Genomic DNA, 22,905 nt, shown 5'->3' on the forward strand with positions numbered 1-22,905 from the left:
CCATTGTCACAACAGCTAGCACATACGCATCCGGTAACATCCATCTCTTATGTTCCGACAAATCAACCCAACAACCATTCGCATCCAACTTTCCCGTACTTTCTTTCCACTTCGTCTTTTCAGTCTCGGTGGCCTCATCTTGAATCGCTTTCACACTCTCGATAGTGTCCTCACACATACTAGTCTCTGTAGGCCACCTAACCGAACTCGTCACATACATTCTAGTGCTAAGGTTCCGGGCAGTCTCCTAAGCAATCTCATCCGCAAATGCATTACCACGACCAACATCATCCGTCACCTTACGATGTGCACTACATTTAACAATCGCTACCTGCTTAGGCAACGTAAGTGCATCCAAAAGATCATTCACAAGTTGTCCATGCTGAATCTTCGTACCATGCGACGTCATAAAACTTCTCTCTCTCCACAACCGTCCAAAGCTATGCGCGACGCCAAATGCATATTGGGTGTCGGTAAACACATTCACACATTTCCCTTTCGCTAACACACACGCTCTAGTTAGAGCGATCAGCTCTGCAGCCTGAGCAGAGTTCTGATTCAATCTCGCAGTTTCCACAACAGTATTCAAAGTCACAACAGCATACGCAGTAGTCACATCACCATTCGGCAATTTAAAACATGAACCATCCACATACAAAGTTCCATCTGGATTTTCCAAAGGAGTGTTTTTAAGGTCCACTCGACCTTTTGTTTCCTCTTCAGTCCTCAGATAGCAGTCATGGGCTGCTATTTCATCTGACTCTGTGCTAATTGGTAACAAAGTCGCCGGGTTCAGAACATTACAACGTTTTATCTGAATGTGACTTGCCAACAGCGTCAACTCGTACCCAGACAACCTCGCACTCGTCAAGTGCTGAGTTTTCGTACGATTCCAAAGAGTGTCGACCGCATGCGGAACCATCACCGTAAGCATATTATCCATGACCAGTCCTGCTGATTGTCGGATGGACACTGCAGCTGCCGCTGTTGCTCTCAAGCAACTCTGCAATGCTCTAGCTACCGGGTCCAAGGTCGAGGAAAAATATGCACATGGACGTTGCTTACCACCAAAAGGTTGCGTTAAGACACTCAAAGCACAACCTTCCCTTTCGTGAACATATAATGTAAACGGCTTACTGTAGTCAGGGGTACCTAACACAGGAGCCGAACACAATGAGTCACGCAATTCAGAAAAACTCTTCTGACATTCTTCCGTCCATGGTAAAGGAGTTGAAACATCCTTGCACGTAAGAGCCACCAATGGTTTCGCTAGCAATGAAAAATTTGGAATCCATTGCCTGCAATACGACGTGATACCTAGAAAGGCACGCACATCTCTTTGGGTTGTTGGCACAGTCATTCGCGCAATTGCTGCAATTCTCTCTGGGGTCAACCGTCTTCCCTCATTTGACAATAAGTGACCTAGATAGGTTACTTCTTGACAACAATATTGGAGTTTAGAAGGTGACACCTTGTGATGTAAGTCACAGAGATGTTGCAGCAACGACACCGTAGCAATTTTGCAAATGTCCTGAGTATCTGCAGCCACCAATAAGTCATCGACATATTGGATTAAGGCCGCACCAGCCGGCAACGAAAACGCATCCAGTTGACCCTTCAAGGCTTGACTGTAAATCGATGGACTCTCACAGTAGCCCTGAGGAGCGCGTTTAAACCGGAAGCTACGACCACCAAGGGAGAAACCGAAAAGGTCTCTGCTTACTTCGGCAATCGGAATGCTAAAGAAAGCATTCTTCAGATCGATCACGAGAACCATGATGCAGAAGCTGGAATCAGAGTCAGTAGCGCCGTGATGTCAGGCACAACAGGGAACTGAGGAATCACAATTTTATTTACCTCCCGTAAATCGATAACAAAACGATAAACAGGTGGTTTAGAAGGATCAGTACGTTTCAGAATAGGCAGTACAGGGCTGTTGCACACGTTTCCCCGCGTTTCTTCAATAACATCTTTCTCAATCAGATTGTAAATGATCGCTAACAATGCTCGTTCACCATCAAGGGAGATACGATACTGAGGAATACGTGGCAACCGTACATTAGATTTCAGCTGAACAACATAAGGGGAGATGTCAAGCAGGCCCACATCATTGGGACCTGTTGCCCACAAAGATGCAGGAAGAGAACTCAATTCCGGTGGAAGCTTATCGAGAGACAAGTACATAGGAGAGACAACCCTCTCTCCTAACGTAAGCTTTACACCCGCAGGAGAACAATACAAAGTTGCATACAAACGTTTTAGCAAATCCAGGCCCAAAAGATTTTCACCACAACCAGTAGTTAAAATCAACGGAGCTTGAAGCTCACGAGGCCCAATTGTAAGGGGCAAAGGGCGCGAAACCGGATTGCTAACGGGGGCGCCAGAGAATCCAACGGAAACATTGGTTAAGCCAGACAAAGGTGCGCCAGGGAGTTTCGAATGCATTATGGAACTTTTCACTGCACCAGTGTCCAACAGAAAAGGCTCAACGACGCCCGATATAGCAACTGCGACGTAAGGCCCTCTCTGATCAACCGGAACTGATACCACTCCCTCTCCTTGTCTATGGCTGTCCTAGTAATTACTGTCGTCAGTTCCCTGATCGACGTAATAATCATCTACATTGTACTGCGCAGATCGTCCTTGCGATGATTCACGTTGATCAAAACAGTTATTGGAATTTGATGAGTTATCTGAACGATCATTTTGAACACCACGACCCCTACCACGTGACGTCTGCTGAGAACCACCACGACCTCCTCTAGATGAGTTACCACTGTTACGATCGTTTAGAACGGGACAGTCAAATTTTAAATGACCCTCCTGTCTACAATAGGCACACTGATTGTACCCTAATGAAGATCTTTGGGAAGAGGAGTCATTTCGAGGTTGTGACCTATTCGATTGCGACTGCGATCTATTTTGCTGAGGAGCATTCTGATTCGAACGCGGAGGATAGGCTTGCTGCAACAACACTTTTGTTTTAAGTTCTTTCGTCTTTTTATCAGCGCGGTCGTTCTCCTCTTTCTCTCTGTTCTCATAATACTGTGCCGTAGCCAATATTTGAGCCGAGGTAGAAACGGCCCACGCACTCTCAGAGTTTTTTAATTTATTGCTCAAATCGGGCAATAAGTTAGAGACAAATTTGTCCACGAACAACCGTTTACCACCCTCAGTGCCCATATCCTGACCACTATGATCGATGAATGCCTCCTCAAATCTCGTAAAGAAATCAGAGACACTCTCGTCCTTTTTCTGTTTACAAGCTGACAATTTATCCCAGTTCACCCTCATAGCTGGCATAAGAGTTTTCATTAGCGCAATTATTCTCTGAGGGAGAGCAACAATCAACTGTTCGGGTTTAGCTCCACCAGTTTGTAACCCATCCGCCGCTATAATGGCAGCCCAATCACCACCTAATTCGTTGGCATGATTTTCCTGACGAATCTTAGCCCATACCGGTTGCGGCACGACATTGCCGAACAGCATGTCGATATCGGCAAGATTCATTATCGTAGCGTCTACGAGCTGCGACAATTCTTTATAGTACCCTGCAGGATGTTTGCGAGGGTCAGGCAAAGATTGTTTCACCTGCAACACTTCCGATCGTTTCCATGGGAGATGTATCCACACTCTCTGGAAATATGGTGGAATAATGGGGTTAGCATTAGGATCGCCTGGCATTCACACTGGTGGAACTTCCCGCATGGGGAACTGACCAGACACATCTAACTGACTCTCAACATCCTCAACGAACAAGGCTTGAGGTATAGGAGTGGGACGGAAAGATAACAACCGCTCAACAGCGCGTCAAACGTTGGTATCCACTATCAGTCCGTTCGAGAACTGAAGCTGTAGATCAGACAAGGCGGTCAACACATCGTCAGGGGCATCGGCCGATATCTGATCACGCAGAACCTTGCACATTTCTTCGAACACGTATCTTTGTGTCGGTACATTGAATTGACAGAACGTATTAAGTACAGCACGTGGAGGATTTCTAAGAGGGTGCGCCATCCAACCCATCGCCATGTTATATAGCGCAGCACGTTCCCTGTTACCGGGAAGCTGACTACGTCTTTGAGGACCGTCCGAACCAGCGGACCCAAAAACAGGTCCAAGAGAATTGAAGAAGCTAGCCGCAACAGGAGGTGTACGACTTCGAGTAGATGGAGAAGTATAGCACAAGGGACTAACGAGAGAAGGGGTAGAAACAGACGAAGCAACAGGAGTAAGCAGAGTAGGAGCAGTAGCGGGAGCAGGAGTATGTGGAAGCGGAGGAGCAGTAGGAATAGCAGTAGGCAAAGGAGCGGGAACAGTCGGAAGAACGGGTGCAGGTTGAGGAACAGGTTGAGGAACAGGTACAGGGGGGACCACAGGAGCTGCGGTACCCTGTACATACGGAGGTGGTGACTTCATAAGATAGGACATTAAAGGATCCTCAACTGATTCTTCCTTCTTATCCGACTCCGTAGGCAAAGCAGGATAGCACTTATCTATGGACATACGCTGTAGCCTATCAAACACTTCCTTTTCCTTATCCTCCTTATCACGCTGAAACTGCTCTGCTTTCTTTACAATAGTAGCAACACCATCTCTCTGATTACGTTTAGTCTGTCTGATCTCTTTCTGTCGGGCTTCTTTACGCCACAACCGAAAGGCATCAAACATGGCCGGCCTTGACTTTTTCTCAAACAATTTAGCCTCAAGATTATCTAAGATCGTGGTCTCAAAACTACCATGAGGTGGCCAACTAAGGGCACCATCTTTTTTGGTATAACGAATCCAGTATTCATTAAAAGTAATCGGGCCTAGCCCGTGCTTACTGTAGAGCTCATAAGTGGGAGTTCCAACCGGAGGTATCGGACACGAGTCCTCCAGTCGGGAATCCGTACCACAACGTCTAAAACAACTGAACAAAGTACTGCGACCAGGCATCTTGCACACTAGCCGAGTTTCACAAACGTCAAGGGTTACGGGATTTACCAAGTCCCTGCAAAGAGCAACAACCCTCGGTCTTTGGCGGCTGCAGTCGTCAAATATCACAACAAAGTACCAAGAACCACAAATGCAATGGAACCATGCAACAACTAAGCAACCACAACCAAGAACTCTGGGAGCGACCCACAAATACTTAACTCAAAGATCGATGGCGTCACCAGGAAGGCCCGTCAATCGTCTCGCTATACCAAGGTCTACGCCAGGCGCCAAAACAGGTCTACAGTCAGGGCAGCAGTCCGTCGCAGCCGTCAGGAGGCGGGAATCTTCGCGGGAAAAAGTCTTCGGGCCACTTGTTTCGACAACAGGATCGATGAAGCGGAGTGCACCTTCCCTCGGAGATTTCACACGAAGTTCCTCACGATCGTCGGGCTTGGACCGGTACCACTGATGCAGCCCCACGTGGGCGCCAACTGAAGGACTGGGTTATTTAAGACCCAGCGGTGCCAGGGGACAACACCTGAAACCTTCGTGGGTAAACTGCTCCGGCGTACGAATGACAGAGACACGGGACACTTCCTTAGGCGTCAAAGATTCGAGGTTTATTTACTGCAGGGAACACAGAAGTCACAGGAAGTACAACGAGTGTAAGTTCGAGGAGACTGCTTCAAATTGCTACTGAGGATCGCTCCTTTTATACAAATTTCTCATATAAGGTTGCATGGTACACAAAGGTTTACAACTCGGTTCCCATAATTATCCCCGAGAGGGGTCACTTTGGTCACTTTGATACATCCAAGGTCCGGGGCATAAGTGCGGAAACATTTGGCGGTTCCCAACTGTAAAAACCCATCTTCCCACCATTAGTACATTCCAATCGGCAGTAAAACAGATCGAAGAAGGAACAAGGACAGGTGCAGAGGAAGATGGAAACAGTGGGGAGATTGGAAAGGGTGTAAAGGGGAGGTATCAGGAAACACGAGCTACAGGCATCAAAGGGACGTGCCTAATGAGATGCACGGCTGAGACAATAGACCGGCACGGCAAGATGAGCCTCGAGCGGGGCCATCTGCCTTACAGTATCATCCCCCTCGTCATAAAGACACTTTCAAAGAACATGTGTCTTCCGCGGATGTTTTGGGAATCCCAGGGTCGCGAAACGGACAGAAGCTGTCTCAGCCCGGGTGCGCACAAACCGGCACAGCCCTTTGATCCCAATGCCGTTGCGCGCCTGCCTTCAAGCCCTCACTGTGAGGACCAGGGCTTCTGTTTGGGTGGGCCAGGCTCATGTTTGAGTGGGCCTGGCCCATCCGGCCCACCCGCTTGAACCAGGCCTGGTTTTAAGGACAAAGATGTTGGTGGGTTTGAGCAAGTACAAATAAGAATCTTGCTGAAATATCAATGCACAGAAAAACGGCAAGTATACTGAGACCGTCCACCTTCTGACCTAAGCTGGAAAAAAACATTGCCCCTCTTGGGCTGGAACACTGATGTCAGGGGTTTCCGGTATCTGAGAACGGTGCATGATGGGTCTTGCTGAGGAAGCCTCTACACATTTGAGTCCGGAAATGTCTCCTGTTGGTCCTCGACCCTCTTACAAGGCAGACTTCAATATTAGTTTTTTTGCCTAATTGTGGGAAACTTGACTTCTTGAAAACTGTTAAAAACGAAATTAGCTCAGCCTTCATAGTCCGAAGTTTCCCTAATATGGCGCAGAACTGCTTCCGTTTCATACAGCAGGTCACAGCAGCAGGGTTTCCACCGAAGCCCTAAACTTGTTTCCTGTCCTGGGGAATACGGAGCAGAAACCACAACTTCCGCATCCAGTAGACGCTCCGATGTCCCACTGCGCTAATGTAGAAGAACATGTGTGGATGAAATGAAACATTGTGGCTCAGGTGGGCAGGGGGTACATAATGTATCTGGCAATTTAATTTGGGGTGCTGGGATCAGCGTTTGTTAGGCCCTAAATAACCTGTCACTCTAGGCGTCTGTGTGTATTTTTTGTGTTTTGCTTTTGGTGGGTGGAGGGGGGGCGATTTGGAGAGTCAGCTTATCTTCAGGCAGTGTGTGCACAGCAGAAGCACCAGTGTGCTCCCTGCCTTCGGGGTTGCATGAAACTGTGTTGCCGATTGTATGTCGTAGCTTGGCACAAGTCCTAGCACACCAGAGAAGACGGAGGGGTGGGGGGGGCATAGAAATGGGGTAGGGATGGAGCTGGTTGCACGGCGGAAAGGGGAGTCGTCATCCCCATCAAGCTGACACCGGCCATATGTTTCTTTAATACCAGTATAATCAATAATAAAGCGATCGGTCTTCCAGTACTTTTTCAGTCCCTGGGCCACTTCCAGTTTTGAGATCTTTACATGTCTTTTTTAAGCGCCACACCACAGTGATAGTTGTGCATTTCTTGGAAGTCGGATTCTTCGCCTGAGCCCAATATAACTGTTTTGTGGAGGAGACCTGCATAGTCTGAAAGGGAGGGAGGGTAAGTGAAAGTGCCCGATACGCGCGCTGTGCTGCCGGTTTTTCTGCTGAAGGGAGACAGGAGGTGGCACGCGCAGACAGGAGATGTGCACGCGTACGGAGTGCATATCTCCTGTCCGCGCATGCCACCTCCTGTCTCCTTGTTTCTTCTTTTCATGTAATGCTGTTTGCATATATCATTTAATTGCCTTTAATTGATACCTGTTGGGAATTGTTGTTTTATATATACTCTACACCCATCCCAACGTGGTTTATGGGTCTTACTCCTGTTGTTCTTACACATAAAAATAAATAAAGCGTGTCTTACCTGTAACAGAACGCAGGTGAAAACAATTTAAGAAAATAGTGCTCGGAGGCCTACAAAGTAACAATACACGTAAGGGGGCCAGCCCTAATGGGAGTTTACAAGATGAGACAAAGTGGTACTAAGGAGGGACTACTAAGCCTATTGACCAATGAAAAGCTACAGTTTACAAAGGACAATGACACAAGCCAATGAAAAATAAGGGCAGAGAGTGGGCGTAGTTTCAAGTCCTTACCTGAATACAGCATACCTCTCAGAGCAGCGCAAGAGCTGCCCAGGCTTGATCTAAAAAATAGCAGCACAGGTGTCTGCCTTTCACAGTACCTGCTTGGTGGCATTTTTCATTTACATTCTTCTGAGTCGGGTATGGACTTACGTTTTGTGCCAGCAAGGAGAGCATAAACCGTACCTGTCAATTGTATAACTGATAACAACCTTCCACATTTGGAAGCTTGAAAACTGAGCTACATTTGAAGCAATATCAAAAATATTTTTTTTTAAAAAGCAATATAAGCAAATTCGTCCTGTTTCTCTGTACGTTAGCATAATGCACTTGTATTTTCTTAATATTGAATGTCAAATAAGTGCCCCAAGCAAACAGCTTCAGTTAAATAGAAAAAAAGATAATTCTAGAGGTTTAACAGTCGGTGCACACTGCCATGCGACTTCTGTGTAACATCACACAAATACAGTTGATAGCACAGCCCAGGCCAACGTGTTCACATGCACAAGGAACAATGGATACGATAACAAGCATTGGCAAACCCGGGGGGCGGAGCTAGCCGGCGTCAATGGCGGACGCGTAAGAGCGGAGCTCCGTGCCAGCGCCACCGACTATCCGGCATTTATCCTTCACCAGCAGTGCCACACACAACTGGCCAGCGGACCGCGTCCCCCCTCTCCCTAACGGACCTCCGGCTGCGATCCTGGCCGAAATCGGCCCGGGGAAACCCTACTTTGACTGACTGCCCTTCCGGCGCCGGACCAGGCCCGAATCCCCGGCCTTTCCTGCCCGGCGAGGCCGAGCGACGTCACCCGACGTGCGGCAGGAGCGAGCGGTCGGCTGGGGGTCGGACGATACTTGGCAGTGGCTGGCCCCCTGACTGCCCCACGCGGCGGAAACACGCACCGGAGCAGCAGCGGAGCGGCTGACACACCCCTGAGAGCCGGAGGGGGCAGCGAGGACGACACCGGTGCGACTGCAGGGCAGGTTGCGGACCACGTGGCGACCGAGGAACACCCAGAAGGTAGGCTCGGCCCGGGCCTCTGCCTGGCATACATCCCCACAGTTGAGGGGTGCCGGACCTTGATCAGGAAGCGAGCAGCCTGTGTGGGGCAGTGGTCTCCCCCCGCGAGAACGGACTTCTTTGCTGCCCTGGGCCATATTGGGGAGACTGGAGGGCGACCCCCTCGCCATCCCGGAGGCCAATCACATAAGTGGCGCCGCCAGGCCCCAGCAGGCCGCGCTCCCCACGCAGCCCAGATTACGGCACCACTGCAGCCTTACACCGCCAGCGAGGGTGCAAACACATTGATCAGGCATACAGTGGGTTCCCCGTCGGGAGGTGCCACTGCCTCCCCGAATCTTCACGATGGTCAAGGGAGACCGGACGCAAACGAAGCTGGCGTTTGAGCAGCGAAGGCAGAAGGAACCGGAACGACCGGCAGCCCAGTCCCCGAACACGACTGGTGACCAGAGTCCCTCACTATGTGCCGAAATCAAAGAGATGCTTACCACTATGGAGAAAGGGCTGCAGGAGGGTATGTCGGCCATTGGGAGCAAGATTGATGCACTGGCCTACCGGATGGACCGGATGACAGAAAGAGTGGACAAGCACGCGGAGAGACTGGACATGGCAGAACGCAGACTCACTGAGGCGGAGGAGGCGCAGACCGAGTGGGACTCTGACCGTAAGCAATTTGGTAGACTACTTCAGGTCATCCAGGAGAAGTCGGAGGACTTGGAGGCGCGTTCCCGGCGCTCCAACATCCGCGTCACGGGCGTGGCTGAATCGACCCAAACGGGCAAAATGGAACTGTTTATTGAAAAACTCCTGAAGACGATGCTGGGGGAAGACACCTTCTCGCCAATGTTCATAGTGGAACGCGCCCATCGCACCCTCGGCCCGAGGCCCCCCCCGGGCACCAACCCTAGGCCGATCATAGCTAAATTACTAAATTACAGGGATAGAGACGCTGCCCTCAGAGCGGCCCGTGAAAAGGGCAAACTGCAGTACGAGGGAATGGACATATCGCTATACCCCGACTTCACTTCGAAGGTCCAGGAGGAGAGACGGAGATTTGTTCCGTACAAACAGCAACTCAGAGTCCTGGGCCTGGACTACGCCATGTTATACCCAGCGAGACTACGCATCAATAGGCAGGGGCGCTCGCATTTCTTCACGGACCCTAAAGAACTGCAAAAATCCTTGAAGGTCTGGATGAAAGAGGCCCAGGGGAGTCCGAGCCCACAATCGGCGGAACGGAACTGCGATGGGGACCTCGAGGAACAGGACTGAATAACGGAGGGCGGTCAGCAGTGCAATCCGAGTAACTGTTCGCTTCAGCACCCCTGATTCCCCTCGTTGGTCTAATGGAGATAGCCGCTCAGGGGCGCACAGCCACAGGCCCTGGACTAGTACTCGTTGGACTGTGGGTGAGATTTGTGTGTCATGTACTGGGACCACTGGGGGGCTGCGCTTGCGCTGCTGGCACTGCCCTAGGCGGTACTTGGCTCCCATATGCGAGACACAGGAGGGTACTGCAGAATCTGGGGGGGGGGGGCCGGAGGGGTGAGCACTTGCGCACTATGGTGAACTGTGGAACGTAGCGGACACTGCTAACTCTTGTTAACGAGGCGCTGGCGAAGGGGCAAGCTGAAGGACACTGTTTGATAGTCCCGGTGGGGTAGTGGACGACACAAGGACTACACAGGCTACCTCTGCCCCAGCGCTTACAGCGAGTACGGCTCGGTTAGAGCTGAAATGGGGAATTGTTGCATGGGTTTGAATGTGGGGGGGGGGGAGGGGCACTGGAATTTCGGTCACACCAGGTTGGGGGTTGGGTGACTGTGGGAGGCGGGGGGACGCGAGAGTTGGAGGGCTCGGTCGCACCAGGTTGGGGGTGGTGGACTGTGGGGGGGGGGAGAGGTTGGGGGTATGGGTTCAGTACTGTTCGGGGGGGGGGTCCAGATTGTGCTTTGAAATGTTGTGCTCCTCGGAGGGCATGGACGGCTGCTATGGACGGGGGGGAGAGGTGTATGGCAGGGCCTTGACATTAATGTGCTTCTTTAGGGACCATGGTTGATGCATCACAGGATGACTTCCCGAGTGACACAGAGACCCTCAAGGCTGTCACTTGGAACGTTAGGGGGCTAAATGATTACAGAAAACTCCGCAAGGTGCTGCAGTACCTACTTCGACACCACATAGACCTGGCACTCTTGCAGGAAACTCACTTGCCTGACACCAGCAACATGCTCAAGCACAGGGGGCTTCAGGGACACGCCACTTACGCGGGCTTCACTACACACGCAAGGGGGGTCCTTACATGGATCAACCCGAAATCCAAGTTGTCTCTCACACTACTGAAAGCGGACCCGGAAGGGAGGTTTGTGTTGAGCAGGTGCGTGGGCAAGGGCCACGACATACTAGTCATGAACGTCTACGGTCCGAACTACGACGCCCCCGACTTCTACGCGGCAATGGCGGCCCACTGTGCCGACTGCCCCGCTGACCGAATGCTTTGGGGGGGGGACTTCAACTTCACATTTAATGCAGAGCTGGAAAGGTCGGCGGGCCCCCCCCGTCGCCCGGCGGCGGCCGCTCTACAGATGCAGGCTGAAATGTTGCGACTGGGGCTAGTAGACGTCTGGAGAGATAGGCACACCGACAAGGGGGGATACACACACTACTCCGCGTATCATAACATCCATACCAGGATAGATTACTGGCTGTCCTCGCACACACTGCTTCCCATGGTTCAGGACTGCAGGGCGCTCCCACGTACCCTGTCGGACCACTCCCCAGTGCTGCTAGTACTGACCACTCCCAAGCAAAGGATCCCTCCGTTCACGTGGCGCTTCCCGCCATACTCCCTACTAGATGAGGCGTTCAGGGCTGGCCTGGGGGAGGACATAGACACCTACTTCGCCACTAACGTAGGCTCAGTGGACAGGTTCGGGACAGTCTGGGAGGCATTCAAAGTTTACGTCAGGGGGGTAGTCATGGCAAAACACTCCAGTGTCCTCAAGGCTATTAGGAACAGGCTTAAGTCTCTCGAAGCGCAGATTGCGGCCTCTGAACGCCGCCAGCTATTAGACCCGGCCCCACTCGGGGATGAGTCCTTGCAGGACCTGCTAAAAGAGTTCCAGGAGGAGGCGGATAGAGAGGTTAGGCACCTGGGTAAATACGCGACAGCTCGCTCTTATGGAGAAGGAGATCGACCCGGAGCACTGCTGGCTAGGATAATGAAGGGCACTAGGCGCAGGCAGACAATCCCTGAGCTGCGGACCCCGGGGGGGGAGAGAGTCACTGCGGAGGATGACATTCTAGCGGAATTTCGGAGATTCTATGAGGACCTATATACTACCAAGATCACTGGGGTGGACGCCCAAATTGACAACTATTTGGACTATATTCGGATGCCGTTCCTCGATAACTGGCAGAGGGAATTCCTGATGTCCCCTATACTCCGCGAGGAGATATCGGACGCGCTAGACACCATGAAGCCCGAAAGCGCCCCCGGGATAGACGGGCTGACGGTGGCATTCTATAAGGCATACAGGGACAAGTTGTTGCCGTACCTCTCCACCCTCTTTGATGAAATATGCGAGTATGGCGCGATGCCTCCCTCGATGAGAGAGGCGCTCATCGTCACAATCTTGAAGCCGGGCAAGCCGCCTGATCTCCCAGGTTCATACCGCCCCCTGTCCCTACTGAACGTGGACGCTAAGCTTTATGCTAAGGTCCTGGCGACCAGACTGGCACTGGTAGCCCCGGAGTTGGTAGCCCCGGAGCAGGCAGGGTTTATCCCAGCAAGGAATCTCACTTATAATATACGGACTGTCATGGGGGCCATGCAGCACACTAGGCATGACACCAAGGCTGTAGCGGTGTTCCTCGATATGGAGAAGGCCTTTGACTCTGTGGAGTGGCCCTTCATGCGTAGGGTACTGAAAAAGTTGGGACTGGGGGAGTTATTCCTCCAACTTCTAGGCGCGCTTTACCACATGCCCACGGCGAGGATCAGGCTAGGGGACGCTGTCTCTGAGCCGATTGCCATTAGCAGAGGCACGAGACAGGGGTGCCCCCTCTCCCCGCTACTTTATGCACTGGTGGCGGAGCCACTAGCGTGCGCGATGCGGGAATATCACTCCTATGAAGCCATCAACTACCCTACTTACAAGATTGGCATTTCCACGTACGCGGATGACACTCTGCTGTACATCAGAGACCCGGCCAATAACTTGTCATCGGTCTTGAGGGAAGTGGTGAGGTTTGGCGCGCTCTCGGGACTTAAGGTCAACTGGCCTAAATCAGTGGCCTTCCCGCTGACCCCTATCACCGAGCCTTTCGAGATGGATTACCCGCTCCAATGGTCCACGGAACCGGTGAGGTATTTAGGCATCATGCTCCACACGGATTCAGAAGTGATGCTCAGGGAGAACTACGGGGTAGCCTACAGTAAACTTGTAGACGACGTGGAGATTTGGATTAAGCTCCCCCTGTCGCTGATGGGCAGAATAGCCATGATGAAAATGGTAATCCTCCCGAGATTTCTATTTCTCTTCAATAACCTCCCATTGGTCCTCTCGAAGGCTTTCTTTGCGACCATTAACAAGCTACTGGTGAGGCTAGCGTGGGCCGGTAAACAACCTAGAGTACAATGGAAGGTGCTACAATTACCGTACGAGCAGGGAGGTCTGGCTGCCCCAGACCTGGAGCAATACTACAGGATTGCACAGGCCTCCCATCTCCACACCTGGATACATGGTGACCCGGCAATCCCGCATGTGATCCTGGAGCGACTGTTCGCGGATCCCACCCCACTTCCGGCAACAATATGCGGACCCAGGGACCGCAGAGTGGGAGTGCTGGACTCCCTCCTGTCCACTAACCACGCTTGGCACTCTATTTTGCAGCGCCAAGACAAAGTCCTGATGTATGCGCCCAACATGCCGATACAATGGGCGCTTTGGCTCCCAACATTGGCGGAGCCTGGTGTGTACAAGGCCCTCAACGACTTAGGCGCACGCACCATGGGTGACCTCTTTCTGCAAGGGAAGGTGAAGACGTGGGATCAACTCGCGCACGGAGTGGAGCGTGCCACAGCGCTTCAACGCTTTCAGTATCATAGAGTGAGGAGCGCGCTGCTGGATCTCTTGGGCCCCGACCTGGAGGAACCCCCAGAAGTCCCGGAACTGGTATACACCATAGACACCGAGAACCCGAAGAAACTGATTTCTAGGCTGTATAGGATAGGCCATGAGCACACGGCACTGCACTACACCAGGGCGAGATTAGCATGGCAGACTGACCTAGGGACTCCAATCGATGACGGCATGTGGGGGTACTGCTGCGCGGCCTCCAGGCGCATTTCCCTGAACGGGCGGCACCGCTTGATTCACTTTAAATTCTTGCAGCGGGTGTATCACACGCCTGAACGGTTGCACAGATACGGCCTGCGGGACACGCCACACTGTGAGAGATGTCATGCGCCAGTGGCGGACTTCCTACATTTAGCCTGGTGGTGCCCAGGAGTACAGAGGTACTGGGCTTGCGTATTCGCAGAACTCAGTAGTATAGTGGAACAGGACTTGGCCCTTAGCCCAGCCCTCGCACTGATGGGATATACAAAGCAGATTCCTGTCGCGGTGAGAAAGCTGGTGAGCATGGGCATGCTCCTTGCGAAAAGGGTGGTGGCACTGTGCTGGATGAGGGGTCCCCTCCCTACACTGAAGAGATGGTCTAGTGACATGAAATACTGCAACACCCAGGCAGACGCATACAGTGAGCTCCTCCCGCCCAGAAGCCGCCCCAAGAACTTCTGGGGGCTGTACCAGTCCTACCTAACCTCCAGAACAGACGGGGATGCCTCCACGGAGGGGGAGGGGGACGACCAAGATAATGACCTACACATGGAGCCCGGATAGGACGGCACACTGCACTATGGCATATCACTAGGTGGGAGAGGCCATCACACCGCTGCATATGTGAGTCACCAGGAGCCTCCTGCAGGGATACTGGGGACTGGAGAGTGGCACGGGCCATAATGCCCCACCGGGTCGCACACTACCACACACGAGAAGCACACACACGGGACCAGTTGGGGGGGGGGGGGTGCAGGGGATAGGGCTTTGGTTGGGAGAAAATGATAAAAATGTACAATGTTGTTTGTATACACGCAAGCACACCGCAACGCAGACAGGAATAGTGGACGGGGGTTGCCCTGCTTGATCCGTATTGCTACCGAGACCTTAACTTTGATCTATTGGTCCTTCTGCTTGTTACATGTAAATGTCATGATTGTGGCGTGGCAGTCCGCTGCCGGCCCGTGATGGGTTGTAGGCGAAGGACTCCTCGTACATTGTAATGTGCTGCTATTCTTGCATAATAAACAAATTAAAAAAAAAAAAAAAAAAAAAAAACAAGCATTGGCAAACCCGTTGGGTTTCACCTCTCCGAAATCTGTTGGTTCTGTCAGTGTTTTTTTTTTTTACTTGTTGCACATTTGCAGGAGCTGCTGTGCAACATAGCTTAGAGGTGAACCAAAAAAAGTGCTATGTTGCAGTCAATACTACATGCGTCATAGCGCTTCGTTTTCTTCTAAATAAAATTGACAAAATCAATGGATTTCGCAGAGGGGAAACCTATTGGCTTTGCCAAAGCTTGCTTTTACTGGCTGCATTCAGTTCTTCTATTCTACTTATACTACACAAAGGGTGTTACCGTTTCTCCTCGTCATCCAGAAGGTAATGACTGTCAATTGCTTTGAGTAGACTTTTTTATTGTTTTCTATTGGAGAAGAGATCCTTGTCTGTTTGTGTTTTACCACACTATTCCCTCAGAAGTGGAAATGTGTTAACTTTGAGTTATATTTTCTTTTTCAGGATGGCACCGTGTTTGATGGTAGGCCAATAGAATCCCTGTCCTTGATAGATGCTGTGATGCCAGATGTTGTACAATCTCGCCAGCAGGCGTTCCGAGAAAAACTAGCTCAGCAGCAAGCCAGTGCAGCAGCCTGCACCGCCACCATAACGGCGACCACTGCTGCCGGAGCAACTACTGTCACATCACAGCAGCACACACCAAAGAACGGGGAGGCCACTGTGAACGGGGAAGAGAATGGGGCACATGCATTAAGTAAGTGAACGAGCGACAACATGTATGTATGTCAGTTTGCCAAAACGTTAGAAATATTGACCGTTGTTTCCAAATAGTTGCTTTCTTAGGGACATGCGTGGTCTCCTACATATTATTTAAAAACCACACTGGTCCCCATGAGCTGCTGGGCGGTGTGTGTGTTGGTGGGGGGAGGGGGGGGGGCGTTGATAGACGTCGAGGGAAAACAAATTATTTATTTAATTTTCCCAGCTGCTGAAGAGCGGTGTAATTACGGTCCGCACACTGAAGAGCATTAGTGGACAGGTATCACGGGTGAGGAAATGATTGGTTGTAAGTGTCGGAATTGCTTGGTGGTATGTGTGAAGTTTCTGGCTCTCCTGCTAGAGCAGCCAGATTGGTACTCTTATATTGCCTTAGCTCCGTGCGAGTAGGCACCTGTAGTTTATAGTGAAGTGTTTTTGATTCTGCCTGATTACACCAGATTATGTCTACTCTGCCTATCCTGTAGAGCCACAAATGAGGTGGAGTAAATAGTGAACACTACATTCGGGAACTGTGGTCAAGAGATTAATTAATGCACCTTGAGATGAGATAGACGTGCAGACATACGAAGAATGAAGCAGTTTGTGGGGGATCATTTCATGCAAGTCTTGGCTTGCATTGGATACAGTCCACCATGTGTAGGATCTATGTAACCCTCTTCGATCAACAGGATGGCAACTGGGGTCGGATTGGTAAGGCAGGCACTCGGGCAATGCCGGAGGGGCCAGTATCGAAGTTCCTGCTTTTTTCGAAGCCTGGGGTGCCGATTTCGGGCTTGGTCGGGTTTGTTCAGATGTTGCCAGCGGCCCAGTGGGGCCCTGAGTGGCCTTTCTGGAGGCAGATGGGCATCCATTACCTCCCTTTTATCAACGGGCACAGGTGTCGCTCACTTTCTCGCGCTAATGTGTGCATAGTGAGCGTGAGCCTGAGCAGAAGTGGCCTCACTTGTTTTCAGGTGTTTATAAAACTTTGCTGAAGTAGTATTTTGAGGAAAGGCAATATGCAAATGTGGGCCACTTTTTTTTAGCATGCCCGGTGCGAATTCTCAAGTCAGGATCTTAAGGAGTGGTCTGTATAAGTCAATTAAAGTTATTTATCTCCAGGGTCGATCTGAGAAAGAACCAGAAAGAGAACCCTGGGCTGCAACAGGAATCACATCCATGTTAACTTTTGTTTGAGTGAGTACTCATAGACGTCTGTTACGTGTGTAACTGTTGTGCAGAGGCAGCTTGATTCCATACATACAGTGAGCACCTGTTGAGTTTGGTTGAGAGATACATGTTGTTACACACTAGTTTCAGGAAGAGCAGATGTCTTCGAGGTAATGATCCCAGATATCACTAGGACCCTTAGTGAGGCCAAGTTGTTTATGTGAATGGAACGATCAATCAGTTTAGGACCTTACCCAATAAGTATGTGTAGCAGAGAAGCTGGAATTTAAGGTGCTTTATTTTTTGGGCATCAGTCCAGACTACCTTATATTTATCTACCAGCAAAGTTGCTTCCTATGTAGCCGGACCCTCCGTGACAAGATGGCTGTTGAGTCCTCCTCCATCCCAGGGCTGAGTGACACCTCTTCATCAGAGGATTGAGGCTCTATGGAACGAGGAACATGTATGGTATGACTCACTGCCTTTAACTTTTGGCAGGATTTCATGTTATGACTTCTGGAAATTGAAGGGTGGAAGACTGGCAATCTACTTGTCTTCAAGACCCTCATCATCGAGGACTTTAACGGAGAAGAACACCTTGATGTCAAGATAGTGGCTTTTGTTACCCTCGATGTTGAATGTGTTTCCATTGAGCATGTAGATGTGAAATGTGTCATCATCACACCCCTCAACCAGGAGCACTGGTGACCCGTGGAGTGGCTGTCGGTGCAGGAGCAGTCCTGGTCAACCCTAAGGCAGAAGAGAATAGTTCAAGGCCCCTTCACCCTTCTGGAGCTGTGCACTGCCAGGCAACTCATCCCATTTCTTCCAGACCCGAGCCTTCTAGTGCCGACAAAAAATACACCTGAAAAATCTGAAAAACCATCAATAGACGTTTCATGACTCAAAAATAAATCCACGAAAATTGAGTTTCCAGCCAAACAAAATTCAGAAAGGCAGTAGTGTTAGGGGTTCTGCTCAGTTAACTGGAAGTAATGAACTTTCCCAGTACTGCAAGGTTGATAGAGTCAAGCCCTCTGGATCCCCCAACAATGCCTTTCCCCCGAGAGTATGCACTATGCCCTTTCAGAGACTGCAACTTCAAAACGGGTAACAATAGTGGTGCTTCCAACGAAATACAGTGTTACTTTGATCTGGCTATTTCAAAAATAACCCCCATAATAAAAAAAACAAGGAATGGCTTCCTCGTGTAGGTTTGTTTTCCTGTCTGACATGTACCTTCTCAAATGAGGAAGACCTCTACAGTTGAACTCTGGAGTCCACAAAAGTGTTCCCAGAACCCCACAGGTGCTTGGACACGTTCAAATGAATTTCGCAGGTGTGTGCGTACATCCAAATGCATTCTGCAGGTGGGTGGGGACATAGCATTGTTGAAAGATATCACATAATCCCCTGACCAAGAATCCAGTGTGCCTATGACAAAAACAAGGACCCCTGCTATGGATCAATATCCTGGGACAAGGCAAACAATATATGTGAGATAACAATCCCAGGCATACAATTGAGGTAATGGCACACTAGACTAAGGCAAACACACAACTAATTCAATATGAAAAAATACATTTTTAATATGATAAAGATATATAATAAAAATCAATACATTGATCCAAATTGATAAAATAACATTGTACTAATACATATGTTGTCACAATAAAAATTCGTTTTTAAGAAAAATAGATGGTTTCCTGCCGACGCGTTTCGACATACACACTATGCCTTCATCAGGACTTTTACCATCATATTTCTTTCTAAAATTGTAGGGTAGTTTAAGCTGGTATAAAGTTGGATATTCCGATTTCAAATTTCCAAAATTAGTTTTTCAAATATCATAGTTTTCAAGTAGATTATAACTCCACGGTAAACGAATCAGCGAAATCTTCAAGTTATAATTTTGTAGGAGATTAATCTAAAAAATGAAGCGTTATGCCATAATGGTCCAAATTCAAGCTTGTTGTTTTGTCTAAACGATTCGAGAAACAGCGTGGGTTTGTATTGCTTATTCGGCCGTTCTTCTAAAACGTGTGCACGATATATCGATAGTTGCACTTTAATTCGACAGTTCATGGTGGAGAGATGCTGATTTCTATTTCACTGTTCCCAGCCCGTATATGCGGTATATCAGTAAATAAACAACGGTGCGACGTATCCGCATACACATTCCCGCGCTTCAGTTTTCCAAAAAATCATTTTTTAGATTAATCTCCTACAAAATTATAACTTGAAGATTTCGCTGATTCGTTTACCGTGGAGTTATAATCTACTTGAAAACTATGATATTTGAAAAACTAATTTTGGAAATTTGAAAGCGGAATATCCAACTTTATACCAGCTTAAACTACCCTTCAATTTTAGAAAGAAATATGATGGTAAAAGTCCTGATGAAGGCATAGTGTGTATGTCGAAACGTGTCGGCAGGAAACCATCTATTTTTCATAAAAACGAATTTTTATTGTGACAACATATGTATTAGTACAATGTTATTTTATCAATTTGGATCAATGTATTGATTTTTATTATATGTCTTTATCATATTAAAAATGTATTTTTTCATATTGAATTAGTTGTGTGTTTGCCTTAGTCTAGTGTGCCATTACCTCAATTGTATGCCTGGTATTGTTATCTCACATACAAGAATCCAGTGTGCTCATATTGGTATAGTCTGTGGCATCCTGGCAGAAGAACGTCTTGGGGCAGAGAAAAGCAATGCCATGTGGCGGAGGCTTCCACTGTTGTCCTTCTAGAAGATCAGGATCTGGAACTTCTAGCTTAGGGCTCTTTCTTATGCAGTTTAGTGACTCCGCATTGCTTCATGTGTTTCAAATGGGAGCGTTTTCTGCACCTGCACTTCCATGTTTTTGATGCCTATGCTCTAATCTCTTGTCTGTACGCGACGAGGAGCTGGGGCAGGCAGAAAAAGGACATACACATCAGTTAGAGGTTCGGTTCCTTCTGGCGAAGGCGACCTTCGCAGTCGGTATCTGATCCTCAATCAAGCTTTCCACAGGCTCCAGAGAGACAGTGATCTACCTGAAAGTCTTCCAGCAGGAGACCTTGGATGCTGGCATAGGTGCCTCTTAATGGTCTGCTGAATGCAGAGACTTGCATCAAGAAAGGGTGAAGAGTGCCTAGACCTCGAGTGGGCAGTCTAAGACATCCTAGACAACACATTGATCAAATATTGCTGGGCGGGCAACTAAGAAACAGGCTCAGAACAAACACAAAGAAAAAGGTGCTAAAAAGACACTTACCTTAGAGCAAATGATATCTGAGCTGAGTAAACCGCAAGAGGCATAGAATGAAACCAAACCCCCCACAGAGGAACATGGCACCCATAGGCGCATTTCTCGGGAGTTAACTTGTTGTGCAGATGATTTTTAAACGCACACGTACATTGACTTGATAACAATGGAATATATGTGAATGGGTTACTGCTCTTTGCTGCGAAACAATAACTCCCAGAACATGTCACCCAGTGGATATGAGAGACAACATCCCGAGTAACACATTGTGGAAGGTAAGCTAATAAACATTTCATGGTTTGTAACAGACATCTGTCGAGGGATCAGCTGCACTAAATAGATGCCTCGCTGTTATTTTCCCAGTTGTACCTTCTGGATATATTTGAACCAAAGTTTAACAGTGTGCTCACCATGTTTAAGTAAGGAAACAGGTGGTAATTACTCCCTGGGTATTACGCGGTTTTGTTTGATTCTGAAATGTGTTTGATTTAATCGAATCGTAATTCGGGCACTTAAGAAACTGAAAAACACAGAATACTTCCGTACAAAACATGAAGAATCATACAGTCAAATATTTTTTTCAAGTAAAGTGGTCCGAAGACAAATATGTTTGACACTATATTGAAGATATGAAATACATATTTTGTGCCTACTAGAGTAGTGTTTGCTGGATTTTATGAAATCTCTATGGAAACATTACGTTGGCCTTAATTTGACTAAACACCTTACATGTTCTTATTTTTACATAATTGGCGTGCGAAATTGGAATGAATGTCAGAAATTGGAGCCCATCGTAAAAAGGAAGAAAACATAGACAAGGCTAATTTAACTGAACAACTGTAAACCCATGTGTCTAAAAAAACAGAAGCCACTATAACTGAGGATGATTTACAATAGGCGATCATCTAACTTAAAAGAACGTATAGTAGCCTGACAGCATTACTTTAACAAAAAAGGAAGATATTATGAAAATGGTGTAAGAAATTGAGAGATCTCTTTGCAAAACTTCAAATGCCAGTTGTTCCAAGACATTTCTAATGCTACCCTTCAGAGGAGACAATCTATCTAACATGTCACAGTGCAGCTAAAATATGTAAGGAATTTGTTACAGACAGGGCTTCCTGTTTGGAATACTGTTAATAAAAAATGACTGTAGGTTTAACTGTTTTTCTGACAAAAAATGAAGCAAATGACTCTCAAGAAGGTAAAACATCCACAGGAAACAAATGGAGAAGAAACTTAACCAACAAACAGTTAAGTCATCCTTACGCACACAGGCCCAAAGCCAAAAAGAAAACCAATAAAAGGAAATAATTGCTGACTTGATGAGAGAGATAAAGCTAGAATATATCTTCAACTTAAACTGAACTCTAGTCGCTCAGCGAACTCATATAGGTACCTAGGTTGGACTGAGAGGGATACACTATGGACACTTAAAAACCACAAATAGTCAAGCTACTCAACAGATAGAAGACAAACGATAATGGTAGCCTCCCGCGGAGAGCTCTTACCTGGTGTTAATATAAATGTTCCTAATAATTGGGAACATTTCTAAAGCAGTGACTTATGCATTCCTCTAAGAAAAATCTGAGTTGGTATAAGTGGTGTGACTAATAAGGCTAGTTAGATGCTATAGCTTAAGGGGCTTTCATAATGAATCTGCTACTTCAAAGAAACAGGTTATAATTAAAAAAAGCCTATGTGGTTGTTATCAAAATTGAGTCTAGAAGAGATGACTAGAGGAACGATGAGGAGATGAGAAAATGTAACGAATGTGGTTGGGGGGTTAGAAGGGACGAGGGGTAGGAAGAAAGTGGTAGTCGGGAAGAGAGCAAAAGCTTCCTGCTTCATTACATATAAGACGCTGTCACGGTGGGAGGATGTCCACCGTACATTCACATCTTCAAGAGAGGTAAAGGGGAGGCCTTCTGGTCCTCCAGCTGTCTCTAAGTGGAATGTACAGAAATGGTAAAATTTATCATAAAGTATTGTATTGGTAAGCTTGGCGAGACTGGCATAATTTTTTTGTTGTCTGGTAGGATTGGTGGGGTAGAAGATGCACTCAAAAAGCAACTAGGAAAATATCTTGTATGATGCAAAGTTGTAATATCCAGTCAATGAAAACTTTACACATCCACAGTCCAAGTCCAGAACAAGCTGCCTGGTGGTCAGTAACTTGCTCCCATGGTTCAGCCTTCTAAAATAAGACAAATAGTCTCTGGCAATGCCCCAACAAGGATAATCCTTGACAAAGGCACTTGGGGAAAAAGGGTGATGCAAATTGCAGTTACATCCCTCCTCTGATGTGACTCAGTACTAGAACAAGAAGTTAAAGAACATGTGGATGACTATTTCTCTCTTAATTAGGGGACAGTGAT

At 48.4% G+C, this 22,905-nt stretch overlaps 1 protein-coding gene across 11 annotated transcripts in view; it reads left to right on the forward strand.

Annotated features, from left to right (window-relative positions):
* Window positions 1-22,905, forward strand: part of LOC147697229 (F-box-like/WD repeat-containing protein TBL1X) — a 929,968-nt gene that overhangs the window by 785,342 nt on the left and 121,721 nt on the right. For all 11 annotated transcript variants that reach the window (XM_086934318.1, XM_086934313.1, XM_086934320.1 and 8 more), the window contains one exon: window positions 15,840-16,092. In XM_086934318.1, the coding sequence (XP_086790444.1) occupies window positions 15,840-16,092 (253 nt within the window). The remainder of the gene's footprint in view (window positions 1-15,839; window positions 16,093-22,905) is intronic.

The sequence above is a fragment of the Lissotriton vulgaris genome, chromosome 8 (genome assembly GCF_964263255.1).
Source record: "Lissotriton vulgaris chromosome 8, aLisVul1.2, whole genome shotgun sequence".
NCBI classification, from domain to species: domain Eukaryota; kingdom Metazoa; phylum Chordata; class Amphibia; order Caudata; family Salamandridae; genus Lissotriton; species Lissotriton vulgaris.